At 52.0% G+C, this 15248-nt stretch overlaps 1 protein-coding gene across 1 annotated transcript; it reads right to left on the bottom strand.

Annotated features, from left to right (window-relative positions):
- Positions 1-7950: 7950 nt before the first annotated feature.
- Positions 7951-9044, bottom strand: HMX3 (H6 family homeobox 3). The gene is made up of 2 exons (XM_086752497.1): positions 8729-9044; positions 7951-8558 (listed from the first exon to the last, which is right to left on the bottom strand). The coding sequence occupies exons 1-2, from the start codon at positions 9042-9044 to the stop codon at positions 7951-7953; spliced, it is 924 nt and encodes a 307-aa protein (XP_086608623.1).
- Between the last annotated feature and the right edge of the window lie 6204 nt (positions 9045-15248).

Raw genomic sequence — 15248 nt, 5'->3', positions numbered from 1 at the left:
CCTGGGTTCATAAGAAAGGAGAGGGGGGAAACTCTCGTTTTAGAGGGGTGAGGGGGGCCGGGGTGTGCGGGAGGAGGGGGGCCGGGAGCCTGAGGCGAGTGGACGGGGGGGTCGTTTTGGGGAGTGGGTTCGAGGTGAGGCTGCCGGTTCTCCCCTCGCCCGCCCGGCCGGACTGCATCGCTCCTTCCCACGCGTCCCTATTGATCCGCGGGTGGGCGGCGGGGCTTCATTTGCATGGAGGTGGCCTCCGCCGCGCCAATCAGGGCCACGGCGCCCACGGAAAAGTTTGGGGGGGAAAAAAAAAAAAAAATCCTTGGGGTCCGAGAAAGAGGAGGGTAGGACCCCCGCGGGACCCTCACCGCCGTCCCCACGGCTGCCCTGACCCCGCAACCCCCCGGGTTACGAATGTCTCCCAAAATTCCTCCTACATTTCCTTCCCAGGATCTGCAAGCCGTGGGGGGGAAGAGGGGGCAGGGAAGGGGGAGACGTCCTCCTGCTTTTCCATATAAACTTCATCAGGGGTCTGGGGGTCTTCCCTTTCGAGGGGGGGGCGGGGGGGGATAAATCACAGCGATCGCAGCTCTTCCCCCGCCGCTCCCTCCCCTCCGAAGGGGAAATCTGCGGAGCGGCAGCCGCTGCCTCACGCCCACTCCCCCTCGGGAACGGGGGGCGAGGGACCCCCTCGACCTTCCCCCACTTTCCCGGGAGCCCCCAGCTGGGGCCCGAGGGAGACCTCAACCCCGCGTTTGCTGTCCCCCCCGCCTCTCCCGAGCCTGTCCTGGAGATGCGAGCCCCGTGGGGTGCCTCATGCTTTCCCTGCCCCCAGGCAGAGTAGCCTCCCCCTCCCAGGATGTACCCCCTCCCTGGCCCCTCCTCCCCTCCGGGGCCACCCGTGTCCGTGGGAGGGGGCTGTCCCCGGGCCCTCACCCAGCAATATCCTCTATTGATGAAGACGGGGGACAGGTTTTTGGCCTGGTTGGGCCAGTGCCCCCCACCCCGTGGGTCAGGGGACAGCAGCTTCAGAGGAAAAAAAGAGAAAGGAAAAAAAATAAAAATAAAGAAAAAAAAAACCGCAAAACACCGATTTTTTCGCTGCTCCAGCTCGGAAATCTGGGTGGTTTTGATTGCATCCGTGTCCAGGTGCGATACCCTTGGCCTCGGCAAGGGGCCCCGGCCCCGGTTGTTGATTCCTTCCCCCCACCCCGGTGCGGTCTTTCCCCCTTTCCAGAAACATATCCCACTCTCTCCCCCACCACTCACCCCGGACAAAAAAAAAAAAAAGAAAGAAAGAAAGAAAGAAAAATCAAATCGGAGAAAGCAAAGAATGAGATGGAAATATACAAATCAATAGAGACAAATGTCAAGACGTTTTAAAATGACATTTTCATTAACTCCGAGTCACCATATTATGTCTGGTATATTGAATAAAGTACTTATAATATAATTAGGTATAGCGAGATGACGACTGTTACCCAGACCAGCGGCATAATCTTTAACTACTTAACTACTTGATAGACTCATTAATGGACTAATTGATTAGGAAAAGTGTTCCAGCTCCTCCTCTCCCAGTGAGGGGCAGGTGCTGTCCTGTTTTACCACATTAACCTTTTCAGTGCTTTTCAACGGGGTCGCGACACATTACAAATGGTCAGCTTTAATCATGATGTCAGCTCATTAACCCGGAAAGACCCCGCACTGAAATACAATTTAAGAAATCGTCCTTCATCCCGCTCTGCGGCCCCGCACCCAGACCCCAGCATCCCACTCCCACGGGGCGATGAAAAAGCGGGGGAAAAACCGTCGAGGGAAGCAGCGCGGGTTGGGGAAAGACCCCTTGGGCTGCCAACCCACGGTTCCTTCGTGGAGTCGGACCCGGAGGAGGGAAGGAGAGCGGCCTGGGAGCAGCCCCTGTCCCCTGGCAGCCCCCCGACGTGACACCGCGGTGGCACCGGTGACCCCCCGCCGCCTCCCACGCCAGCCCTCCCTTCCTCCCAAGCCCAACAGCAGACCGCTGTGCCCCTGGCGTGGGGTCCTCCCTTTCCCACAGAGGGTGTTTTTGTCCGAGGGTGGGGGGTGCCCGGTTGGCTGTGGCCGAGCCTGGGGCGGGGGGGATGCTCCCGGTGCGGGATGCTTGCCTGGGCGGGATGCACAAGAGCTGCGGGCAGGAGGGAGCTCTGCCCCGGCCAAAGTGTGGGGGAAAAAAAAAAAAAAAAAGAAAAGAAAAGGGAAAAAAAAGAGTCCAGATTGCCCCGAAAAGAGTATTTCAGGAGAAATTTGGGAAGTGGCTGCTGCGCTGGAGAGAGAGGGAAGGCGAGGATGCTGCGGGATGCCGGCCGTCGGGCGGGACGGCAGCAGCCCAGCCCCGCGCTCATTTCCATCTGCTCAAATATTCATCAAGGCAGAGGCTGGCGGCCACGTGAAGGGTTTCGCGTGGGGAAAACCCGCGGGGCTGCTTCTAAGTGTGTATGTGTGTGTGTCCCCTCCAGCCCCGCAGCCCGTCCCGTCGGGGCAGAGCTGATCAAAGGCGGCGGCGAAGATAAACTTTGAAAGACAGAACGAACGCTTAAAGTTTAGATCTCCAGATTATTACCATGCTCGATATTAAAGTGGCCCTGAGCAAGCTTTCAAAGGGAGCCTAATAAAAATTGATCTCGGCGGCTTTTGCAGCGCTCGGAAAATAGGCTTGTTTGAGCGGCCGTAATGTCGGGAGAAGGTTCCCTCCGAAATGACAGATGAAGTCATAAACAAGTTTGATCTCGGAATCAAGCTTCGATAAATATTAAACACGGTCCCCTTTACACGCGTGGATTATGATATATGGCGCGTCCAAACTTTAAAATAAGGAAATACCAGAGAAAATGATCTCAATAAATTTTCTAAGTATAAACGTTGATTATGTTTCGATTTTCATTCAAGAGCCTCTGCTGCTCGTTTTTTGGTGCAAATGACATCTCGCTATAGGCTTTTGGGGAAAAGGGCTCCCTGTTTGAAAAAGAGAGCCCTAGAGGTGTACAATTTATGTAATCTGCGGCTGGAAAATGAATCGCGTAATTTATTGGAAAACAGAAAGTCATGAAGATTGGATCAGCATAGCCTATCCAGGGCCCCCTATCCATCAAGTTCCAATTAACAACCTAACCAGAGAGCTTTAATGTGTTTCCAATCTAGTGGCCTGATAGACTCATCAATTCCTCTGGGAGAAATTAAGAAAATCGACCGCCCCTTGGCGTTGTAGTGTCATTCCTTTCTGCAACTATATGTCAAATTAAAAACACAATTAAAATTTAAACTGTTTCAATCAGAGGGTGCCCTGCAACCTATGTTTCACTTAATAGAACTTTGATGAAAATCTGATGGTTCCACTCCATCACGAAGGCGAATAGAGGCGAGGAGAGCGAGAGATTCTTTATATTTATTTAAAATCTCGGAGCTCAGGAGAGCCGGGAGCAGGTGACCGAACCTGAGGGAAGCTGGAGGGTCGGGGTGGGGGGGGTGTTCCAGTCTATCTGCCGCTGGATCTGCAGGATCTGCCCTCTCTCCCCCCCCCGCCCCCCCCTTTTGACTTAACGACTTAATACCAATCTTAACAGGTTTAGACCTCCCAGCCGCCCCCGGGATCCCAGGGAGGGATTTTGGGTTTCAGCATCCCCAGCCCCAAGCCGGTCCCAGCACGCTCACACCGGACCCTTTCCCTTTTTTTTTTTTTTTTTTTTTTTTTTTTAACTCCGCATCCAGGGAGGGAAGGTGGGGGGCCGGGGCCGGGGGAGGCGGGGAGTGTCCCGCCGTCCTGTTCCCGATCCGATGGGAGAGGCGAGAGGAAAATTTGGATGTGGGAGAACAACCCAAGGTCATCAACACCGCCGAAAGAGCGCAGGAACAATAGATTCATTTGAAACAATATTTTACAGACGTTCCGCGATCAATACGAACTGAAGCATTATGCTGTACCAATCTGTTAATGCCCTTAATGGTCTCCTCATTCCGTTAGCGCACCATGCCATGTCGATGGAGTAAAGCGATTATTACAGAGTCACTTGCAGCATATTTGGGAAAAAAAAAAAAAATCCAACACCCAAACACGTATTTCCATCACTGTTTTAAAGCGGGGTGATTCCCTGGGAGCGGCCCCGTCTGTCCCCACCTCTGCCGCACGCTCGTGCAGCCACCGCCGCCAGAAATAGACATTTCCCACCAGAAACAAATATTTCCCACTACAAACAAACATTTTCCACGAGAAACAAACATTTTCCACCGGAAACAAGCATTTTTCCGCCAGAATAATAATAAAAAAACCCCAACCGTTTTCCACCAGAAACAAACATTTCCCACCAACCCGCACCAGAAAATTTGCAAATCTTCCGATGAAAAAAAAAAAAAGTTAAAAAAAAAATTTAAATTTACCAACCTCCCAAACTGGCTGGCCGGGAACGGGTGGCTGCTGGGGGTGGGGGGGTGGGGGTGGGGGGGCGAACAGCGCACCCCGGTCCCTACTTCAGCTCTCCGGGAGGCGAAACTCTTCTGAATCCCCAAATCCGCTGAGCGGGAAGTTTATATCTTTTCACCCGCTGTTTGCTGTACACAGCAAGCTTCTATTTACTACCAAATAAAAGAAATACATGTGTGTTTCCACCCCAAACAGGCCAGCGAGTTCTGTTCAGCCAAGCTCAAACCAGCGGCGAGGGGAGCCGCGCTCTCCCTTGGATCGCAAACAAAGGCAGAGATTTCCCGAGTGGGGTTGCAGCAGTAAACACAAGTGGCCGAGGAGTTGCTAACAGCTTCGAGGAACGCAGCAACTTTCTTTAAATCACCCCAACCTCCCTACCAAACAGTTCCCCCCCCCACCCCCGTAAATATTTTATTTTATTTTATTTTTTCCCCCGTCGCTCAAAGAGATTGCTTTCGCTCCATCCCAGCGCAGCGGTTGATGTGAGCTCTCCAAAAAGTTTGGGCAGGCGGGGTGAGGGATGAGAGGGGAGTGTTTTACCTGGCAGCTCATCCCGTTCCTCACCGGGGGTCCCTGCCCCACAGCGCCCGAGAAAGTCGGGGCTGCCCCCAGCGCCCCAAATCCTGGAAGGAAGAGGTTAAACCGCACATTTCTCATTTCACCGCAACATTTAGGAATGGGATGGAGTTTGGGGAGACTTTTGGAGGGTTTGAGAAAAGCCTGAGACCCAGTTTGCTGTGGATGCGGAGGGAAGGGAGCATCCCGCTCCCAGGGATCCCCCCCCGGGCGGGGAGGGAGAAGAAACCCGGCCCTGGCTGCAGGAGGGGTCCGAACAGAGGGGAACAGAATCGGGGTCACTCGCCCTGAGCCCACTGCCCAACTTTATTGCTGGGTTTCACAGCCGTCGTCTGCCGTCGATTGTGAGGCAGCGAGAAGCGGAAAACCTGGATTCTATCTTTTTTTTTCTTTTTTTTTTTCCCCTTAATTAAAAAAAAAGGGGGGGGATGGGTGGAGCGCCGACCTGAGCCCCATCACATCCCACCAAGATCAAAAGTCTGCCGGGAAATGCCCCTGAAGGTGCAGGGCGGGCCGGTGCCCGCTCTCTGCGCTGTCCGCACCCGCGCAAAGGCCGCGCAGGAGGGAGGGGAGGGGGCGATCGCTGGGGTACGGCCAGGCCGGGCCGGAATCATTTTGTGGGTACCGACCACAAATAAATGTGAGTTTTGGTTTCTTTTTTTTTTTTTTTTTCCCTCGTTGCCGCTTGATAACATCGTGCCACCGCGCTGTAAAATGGAAAGACGTATTTGCTATCACAACAATATTTTGAATGAGCTGCGAGCGACTTGCCCCAAAGTTGGTACCGCAAACAGCAAAGGCATCGCTCTGTTTATAGGCGACACAGCGAGCGGCGTATTTTGACTCCGAAACTCTGTTTATTTTTCGTTCACGACCCATTGCCACGGTTTTTAGCCCAAACGAAAAGAAAATGCGGGGTTATCTTTTCGCAACGCTGCGTTTTATTTTGATTTCTTTGGCCCGAAATCCTACCCGCCCCGCTCCAAACACCCCGATTCGGGCCGTTCTTCGGGAAGCGGAGAGCGATCCTATCTCGGCATCGCCGTGCCGGGGGTGTTAAACACGCGTGGCGGCTCCGGCCGTGGGCAGAAGGCGCGGCCCACGGAAGCGGTGAGGGGGGGAGAAGGGCAGCCCCCTGGGGAGGGAGGCATAAGGGGAAGGGGCGGCCAAAAGTTCAGGGAAACCCCCCCGGGAGGCGGCCTCCGCGTGGGAAGGGACCCTCCCCCCCACGCAACCCCCCTTCCCCGGCAGTCCCGAGGGGCTCCGTGGGCGCCTGGAACCCCTCACCCGTGGTTACCGGACCGCGACGGCCACGGCTGCGGCGGAGCCGGGAAAGGGTCCCCACCCATCGACAACGGGGCTGCCGGACAACGCTGATTTCATATTTTTAATTTTTTTTTTTTTTATCCGAAGCCACACTTAAAAAATTATAAGGAACGGGTTTTATTGATTTTTTTTTTCCACCACAACATTAAGTTTATAACAATATAGGCTGTTTTAAAAATAGGACCGATCCCTAAACAGAAAGCGAGAGGGCAGAGAGCACAACCGAAGGAGGGGGTGGGGGGGAGGAATCAAAATCAAATAAAGAAACCAACCCAAACCCTTGGGAAGACAGCAAACAATTGTCAGACAACAGGTGAGCAGACACTAAGACAGAGAGAGACCAGAGGTGTCCACTCCTCCCTTGATTTCTGCCTATTAAAATCCACACACTCGATGGACTTCAGAAGAAAACTGTACATCCTAGCAAATAAATTAAAATTACCCTAAAGTTGATTGTCCTTCACTTAAAGCGCCCGGCTCACCCAGTCTCCCTTATTTATTCGCATAAGCCGGGCTGATGCCTGTTCCCATGCCCTCTCCTCTCTTCTCACTTTCCTTTGCTTTTAATTCTTTTTTTTTTTTTTATTTCACTTCGTACAACGGGAACGAATGCAATTATACAAGGCCAAAACCCCCCTTTCCTCGCCATTCCAATAAAAGCAGTGCTTTAAGAATCGTCGTACAATATTGCACAGTTCAAAAGTACAATAATAATAATAATAATAATAATTAGTATTATGAAAGAAAGCAAAAGGGTACAGATTTTTTTTTTTTCCCCAAAATACGGAAATAACTTTACAAGGAAAAAAATAATAATCAACTAACCCAACGACTAGGAACACAAGAATTATAAACAAGAATTAAAAATACCTAAGTAAACGATAATAAATAAGGGTCACCCAAAGCGCGCGGGTCTACGCAACCGCTCACTTCGGGGCTGGATTTCTTGCTCGTTTGTGAAGTCCCATGAGAGGAACCGAACGGTACAAAAACCGGGAAAGCAAAGAGGCAAACCGGTACCGAGGGTCCGCGCGGAGGAAAAGCCGCGGCCGGTGGAGCTGGAGCCACGAGAGGATCGGGAGCCTGAAGGATGCGGGAGGAGAGGTCCGAAAGGGGCGGAAACTCAGCTTCGCTTTAGCATTTGGCAAATCTCGAGGAGCGGCCTGGGATCACTCTTTTTTTTTTTTTTTTAACCATTGTTATGATCCTTTTTTCTTTTTTTCCCCTTTTTTGTTCCTTTTTTTTTTTTTTTTTTTTTTTTTACAAAAATAAAACTAAAGCCACAGAGACCACCGCGGGTTTCGTCCACGTTTACAAAAGGTGTGACAGCTCCAGGGTTCTCTACAAGTTCCCGCTTTCATTTTCCTCGTTTCCCTCCCCCTATTTTTACTTCTGATTTTTTTTTTCCCCTTAAATTTTTGTGACTTTCCTCCTAGCACCACCCGTCGCGAGGTTCCTCCCGCACATCCCCTGCACCCCAAGCTCCGCAGACGCCGGCCGGATGAAACCCCACGCGTGCCTGCGGTACTTACAGACGGGCCCGGGGTGGGGAGAGAGGGGAGGCTTGCGGGCCTCTCCGCGCCCCTCCGCGTAGGGGCGGGGGCTCAGACGGGCCGCAGGAGCGGTACGGAGGTGACCACGGGGTGGGAATAATAGACGGGGTGCGGGAAGGTGAGCAGGGGCTGGGTGCCGGGGGCTCCGCCGCCCCCCGCGCTCCCCTCCGCGCCCGAGTTCTCGTGGTAAAGGATGGGGACGCGGACGATGCGCTGAGCCGCGGCGTGGCTGAGGTTGGCCGCCTCCAGCTCGGCCGCCAGTTGCCTCTTCCACTTGTTGCGACGGTTTTGGAACCAAATTTTCACCTGGGTCTCTGTCAGGTGCAGGGAAGCGGCCAGGCCGGCCCGCTCCGAGCTGCTCAGGTACCGCTTCATGTCGAAGGTGGATTCCAGCTGGAAAACCTGGCTGCGGCTGAACACCGTCCGCGTCTTCTTCTTGCGACAGGGCTTCTTCTCCGGGCTCTCTTCCCTTTTCTTCCAGTCCTCCGCTCCTCCTTCTTTCTTCCCTTCCTCCGAATCGCTCTCCTCCAGGACGATCTCGTCAGGGCTCTTGGAATCCAGCTCCTTCTGCTCCCCCTCCGCCTTCAGTAGCGGCTCCGGGGAATCCCGGTCGGTGCCCGAGGTGGGGGACGAGTCCCTCAGCAGGGATTTCTCGGTAGCTGAAGGGGAAGGGGGTGGTAGGACAGAAAAAAAAAAAAAAAAATACACCTTCACCGCCCGGCCCCCGCGCCCCGTCGGGGATGAGCCGGCCGGATCCCCGTGTCCCACCGCCGCCCCGTCGGGGAGGGAGGGAAGGAAGAAGGGGATGAGGAGAGGGGGCAACTGGTACCTTCCGTGCGGGGCAGGTGGGCTCCGGCCGGCGTCAGGGCGTAGGGGTACCACCAGGTCTGGGCCCGCTCCAAGCAGTGGGCGCTGAGGGCGAAACGCGGAGCCGGGATCTCGAAACGGGGAAAAGCGAGGTCGCCCACCTGCGAGAGGGCGAAGCCGCCTCCGTCCACGCTCGCCTTGCCCGAGGGGGCGAACAGAGCCCTCGGTTGCTTGGGAGGTGCCTTGGGGGGGTCACCGTTGAGCAGATTCTTGATGTAGAAGGATTCCTTGGGGGGCGGCGGAGGGGCGTTGGGAGGCTCCTGCCCGGTCTCCGGCATCCTCCGGTGCCCGCCCGGTTCCTGCCCGCCGGGCGGGTACCGGTAACCGGCGGAGCGGGGGGAGAGGAACGACGGGGCGGCGAGGGAGGGCGTCGGGGCCGGTCGGGGACCCCTGGCATGGGGGGGCGGCAGGGCAAGGGGGTGGGAGTTGGGGGGAGGGTGAAGGGGAGCAAGCCTGGGGCGGCAACGGGGTTGCTTTGCTGCGGGCAGGCGGAGAACCGGGGGGTCGCGGCTGCCGCCCGCCTCCCGCCGCCGCCGCCGTTTGCTGCTGCTGCGTCAAGCCGGCGCCGGATGCTAATGATGAAATCAAAATGTCATCCGAGTTAAACGCGGGGAGCACGCGGCGATTGGGCGCGCACGGCGGCAAATGGGAGCGGGCGGGGAGGCAGCCGGGAGGAGAAGGCTCCGCACAGCCCCTGCCCGCGGCCCCGGCCCCCCCCCCGCACCCCACCCCGCCGCCGCCTCCTCTCCACCCGCGACGTGCGCTGCCGGGGCTGGAGGCTACGAGCGCCCGCCCGTTCCCGGCTTTATATAGCGCAATTAGGCAGCAAATGAGGACGGGGCTGTCGGCACAAAGGGAGCCCGGCGGGAGGCGAACGGCACCGGCCGCGCCGCTCCTGGCACGACCCCCCCCCGCATCCCACCCCCCCGCCCCATCCCCGGCGTACCGGTCCCAAAGCCAGGCCGCGCTGGCCGTTGCCTCGGGGCAGAAGCTGCTTGGGGCGGGGCGGGGGGGCACTGCCGGTCCCCCGGTCTGGGGTGGGGGGGCTCCGGGAAATGAGGCCCCCCCCCTTGCCCCTCCCCGCCCCCCCCTCCCCAACTCCCGGGGTCCGGCCCCGCCGCCGGGCACAGGGCGCCCCCTGGCGGGCAGCGCAACCGCATCCTGGGACGGGCGGAGCATCCCCCGCACCCCGGAGCCCGGGAACACGGGACGAGCGGGTGGGTCCGGGACACCCCGGGGCCGCGGGGGACCCTCCCGTACAGCCGTGACACCGTCGGCCGCTCCCCGTGCGGGGAAAAGTGAGTGGGGAAAGGGAGATCGGCGTCCTGAGGGGAAGGGGAAGGGAGAGAGGCAGGGGAAAGGAAGGGGAAAAGGAGAAGAGAGGAGAGGGGAAAGAAAGGGGAAAAGGAGAAGAGAGGAGAGGAAAAAGAAAAGGAGAGGAGAGGGAAAAGGAAAGGGAAAGGCAAAGGGAAAAGAAGAGGAGAGGAAAGGGAAAAGGAAAGGGAAAATGAAAGGGAAAAGGAGAAGAGAGGAAAGGGAAAGGAGAGGAAAAAGGAAAGGGAAAAGGAGAGGAGAGGAAAAAGAAAGGAAAAAGGAAAGGAAAATGGAAAGGAAAAGGAAAAGGAAAACAGAAAGGAAAAAGGAAAAGAAAGGGTAAAGGAAAGGGAAAAGGAAAAGGGAAAGGGGAGAGGAAAAAGGAAAGGGGAAAGGAAAAGGGGAAAAGAAAGGAAAAAGAGGAAACAAGGAAAGAAGGAAAGGAGGAAAGAAAGAGAGGAGAGCATACCATCCTCTCAATTCTGGCGTGCTTCTAAACATTTGAAACACACACGAGCACGCCCTGCAAAAACCTCTCCTGGCATACGCAGAGCTGTAGGCTCGGAAGCGTGCGCATGTGCATAGCGGGCAACCACCTCTACATTTAAACGTTTTAACGCCCTGACCAAACAGAAGTGATTTCTCTTGCTATTCCCTTTTAAAGGCACCCACCTGGCAAATTGAAACAAGGCATCTTTTATCCGAATCAAACTTCTCAACGTTAATGCTTGCCAGCTATCCCCAGCAGTTCTGCTTCACCCCCCCCCCGGAAATTTAGGGTTACAAATCTGAGGAAAATGTACATAGACCCCACCATGTAATATTTTTGGCTGCAACGTATTTCTTACTTCATACCCCTTCAGTGTACACAACTTTTTTTCAGAGCTCTGTCTCTTATGAGACCATCTCTAAACTGTTAGTGTCACTGTGAGCAGCAGTTTAGACAAACAGGGAGGGGCAGAAATGAAAAAGCTGCAAATACATCTTGAGGATGGGGTCGCAGCAATTTATAGGAGTTTACAGAAATATTCTGCTCTTGTTAACAATTGTTTCACTTAAAGACATTGGGCACAGTAAAGCTCACTGGGAATTTTTCAAAGAAATGCTGTTTCAGTGGAAATACTCCTCAACTCTGGGGTAAAATGTACAGAAAAAAATGAGAGACAGAAAACACTTTATCTACAAATAATAACCAACAGTCACCTGACTAGGGCTCTTGCCTACCATATGAGGACCTGGGCTAAAGCTCTGTTTTATCTGTTTGCAGCTGTGAGATGAAAAGCCAAGGCTGCAAAGTTCTTACGGAAGACCCCAGTGCATTTCTCCATGACACTGAAGATTTTGATTTAGATATGTGTCACCAAAATAATTCTGTATTGAAACTCCCACCCTTTCCCATCCATCTTTCACTCCTTCGGTAACTATGAGGTCCTAATCCCCCCAGAGCCTTCCAGGGTAAACAACCACCCATGGTAGAAAGCCAAGCAGGGACAAAAAAAACCCAATCCAGCCTCTGGAGATGTTAAAAGAAATTTCCACTTTGCAATTCTTTAGTAAAAAAAAAAAAACAAACAAGCAATCAATGCCTTTCTACATCCCTGTAATTTGTGGCCCATAGGTTTCTCACATATTTATGTATTTTATTCATGCTCCTCCCCAGTAATACCATTAAAGACTGGTATTGACAAACTCCCACCCCTCCCTGTGCCCAGTGGTGATGGAGCCGAGCGGATTTTGCTGCAGTCTTTCTTTATTTCCGTTCCTAGACCCACACTCCTACCATTCCATTGCAAACAGATTATTATTATTTCATTAGTGTTCCAATTCAGAATTAATTGGCTAATTTACACACGGATCAATTGTATAAATGTGATGTTTGTGATACGTGCTTGATATGATTTAAAGTAATTATTTGTTTTCAGGTTTTGGCTTGCATTGTATTGCAGAGTGATTTATCTCCTTATTTATCCTGTCTCAGCACTGCCTCTTCTTTTTCATTATTTTTCTAAAGAGCCACACTCTCGCTAAGCCGAAGCGTGAATCTGTGCTGCGTGATTTTGCAGGGTCTCACTTACATTAGCTCCCAAATGCCTTCCCCTGCAGCCTGCTGATGCTACCTGCTCGCGGAGCACGCTGCTAACAGCCCCGACTCCCGGCAGAAGTTCCCGCAACCATTGCATCTCACACAGATTCTGGCACCCTGTCATCCCTGAGTGTCTCCCACTGCAACCACGGGTGACAAACATCTGTCACTTTGTGTTCCGTTTCCTCTTTTCCATCCTGAGGGGGCAGAGGAAAGCGCAGCACTGAGGAGCGTTCCCGGCAGCCCAGGCACGGGTGGACTGCAGCCAGGGCTTGCAGGGCAGAAGCGATGAAGTTTGTTTGCATCTGCTTTTGTTCCAGCAGCAGGTTTTTGACAGCGGCAGGGCCTCCTCCCGCGCAGCCTGCCGTGTCTTCGCAGAAGGCGGCACCGGCCAGCCCAAAGTCTCTCCCTAGGCCAGCCCCGTGCTCTCCTGTGGATGCAAACATCGACACCGACATCATTTGGCCTTACAGCAATTGAAGGGAAAGAGTAATCCAGCACGGCACTACTCAATGTCACGGCTAACTTCAAACAATTTCTTCCGCAGGGAAGTGTTGAAGTACCTCATTGCATCAGGGCTTAGCTGTTCAGAGGGAGAAGAAAGAAGGGATGAGAACACAGTTAACAGCTTGCCCCACGCAGAAATACTCCTTTTCTCAGGCAATTGAAATGAATTCTTCCACCGTCAGATTTTAAGAGCTGCTGTTATGCTGTCCAGGCAGTTAAAAACAATTTTGTGAATGCCAGAGATTAACTACCGTAGAGTTTGAGCCACTGTCAATGGCTCTCCCCTTCCTACTGCAAATCGGGGCCTTTGTAAAATCTGAGTTATTCAGAAACATGGCATTTCTCTGTCATTCTTTCAATTGCTGCTTCTGAAACGCATGATTGGAAACAAACAGAGGTTTCCCAGAACAGGGATGCTATTTTCTCATCGAAAGGAATGTCTCTTGCAGGATGTGTTTGCTAAGGATGTTTTATTCAAGACTAAAAAAACCTACAAGCGAGTTGTGCTTCGTAGCCTATCTCGGGTTTCACGTGGTTGAGTGTACCAGGGTGTATGTGACGCGTGTGCGTTGAGAGGTATTTTGGAACAGCCAAAGTTGTTCCCTTATTATGCCTTACAATGGCATTTTTGTACCGTTAAACGGAAGGCTTTGCAAGTCTCTGTTTTCCGGCGGCTTCCTGGCCAGCTGAGAGTCTTTCCTGACAAATGTTAGAGCCTTATAGCACTGCAAGAAAGCAGGTTGTTTAATTTACGAGACTTTTATTTCTGAGGCCGATCACAGTCCTGTGTCTGAGTTGCAGAGATACCATTTTTACAGGGAAGAGGAAAAATTTCTAGGTTGTGATGTTTTTGCAAAACAAGTGCTGTTGCAAATTCCATGTAATTATTTGGAATAAATCCATGGAGACAGAACTGATGGGCAAATGAGGTGATCTAAGCAGTCTTCGTCTCATACAGCACTACAGATGTGCTCTCTATAACACGACACGATGCTCTGAAGTTATCACAAACTCATACAACATATCCTTTGCTTTAGTCATTGCGACCTGCCCACCAGTCTAATTTCTAGAAAGTCTCATCCTCTTTGTGCTGATATCAGTCATGCGTGCTTTGTAGCTCGTCGTTCTAAATCTGAGGGCTGCTGCTTACATGCCAAGTTGTAAACTGAGGTATCATGTAGAATGTGACAAAAAAAAAAAAAAGTCAAAATAAACCATGTAAACATCAGCACTGGTGAAATCCTAAATAAGGAGATCTCTTTGTGGCCACAAATAGCTTATATACGAAAAGCCATCAGCATCCTGGATCCAAAAAGCACGGAGTATTTTCAGCTCCTACTGAAATAAAAAAAAATGCTCCAGAGCTGTATGGCGAGTATTTTACTGGCCTGGCTAGAAAAAAAGGTGTTGTAATCCACGCTCAGCCTTCAGACTTCAGGTCCAAATTATCCATTTGCAGAGAGAAAACAGAGACCAGAGTAGACCCGATGTGCACAGCAGCTAGACAACGTGCAGTTTTAGGAGTTCTTAAATAATCATTGATTTCAAAAGTGTTACAGCCCATTGACTCAAAAATCAGCTGCTTATAAAGACTCCCGTGTTCATATCAGAGAGCCTCTGCAATTGTACAGGAGTTATGCTGAACATACACACTGAACATGAGCTGTATTTTGAATTTTATGAAAAGATCCTGAGATCACCCTCATTTCCCTAAGAACTTCTGTTATAAATGGCATGACAATCTGAACCAGCTTGCTCTGAGTCAGCAGATCCCCAAAATAGCTTGCTATTTTGCAAAATAAATGAATGATGGGGCCATTCTGTGCTTCCACAAGAGCTTCTGTGTCAAGGTCTTGGTGTGCTTTGCACTTATTAATGACTCTGTCTCGCCTGCTGGTCCCCAGGGAAGGCTACTCCCCAGGCAAGCTCAATGTTTCAGGAATCCCAAGAAGTCCAAGTGATGTGCTCACCACAGGAGGCTCCTTTTACCTCTTTTGGCTGGGTCATCAGAAGGACATCTTGTCTGCAGTTAGGCAGACAGCTCAGGTACTCACATCACTTCATGGCGCACAGACTCTGTTCTGTCAGTTTTGCAGAAGAGAACAGAGAAAAGGTTTCTGGGCTTCTTTCCTCATAACGTTTCTGTATGTCTCAGGGAAAATCTTATACTAGATAACAAAGTTTCTTATTTCCACTCTCTCCATGTTATTATAAGTGCTCAAATCCACACTGTAAAGATAAAGCATCAGAGGCCAATAAATGACTGCACTGGGGTAAGTATTCTTTCCTCCAAAGCCAAATTCCAAACCATCCTTCTTTGAGTCACAGCTTTATGTTTATGTAGCATGTATTGCTTATTTTTTTACATGGTTGAAAAATTAGGAATTTATTAGAAACACAAGTGTTACGGAGAAAAAATTCTTAAGATATTTTACTTAAACATTAGCAATACATATAAGAAATCCATCAGTAATAAACTCGACTAAAGCAATGCTGGTGGAGAGCAGTAGCGGGACTAAATGAACTGCTGGGCAAAACTTCCAATACTCAGCTTCATCAGCATCATAGCCTTCACAGT

The sequence above is a fragment of the Chlamydotis macqueenii genome, chromosome 7 (genome assembly GCF_036417535.1).
Source record: "Chlamydotis macqueenii isolate bChlMac1 chromosome 7, bChlMac1.mat, whole genome shotgun sequence".
In the NCBI taxonomy this organism is placed as follows: Eukaryota; Metazoa; Chordata; class Aves; order Otidiformes; family Otididae; genus Chlamydotis; species Chlamydotis macqueenii.
Note: the sequence above shows the minus strand (reverse complement) of the source record. Positions and strands in the feature narration are given on the sequence as shown.

Bases quoted from the DNA above. Each gene is read 5' to 3' on its own strand.
- HMX3 (XM_086752497.1), bottom strand. From the start codon at position 9,044: ATGCCGGAGACCGGGCAGGAGCCTCCCAACGCCCCTCCGCCGCCCCCC. The intron at 8,559-8,728 runs GTACCAGTTGCC...CTTCCCCTTCAG, and splicing joins CCACCTGCCCCGCACGGAAG to CTACCGAGAAATCCCTGCTG.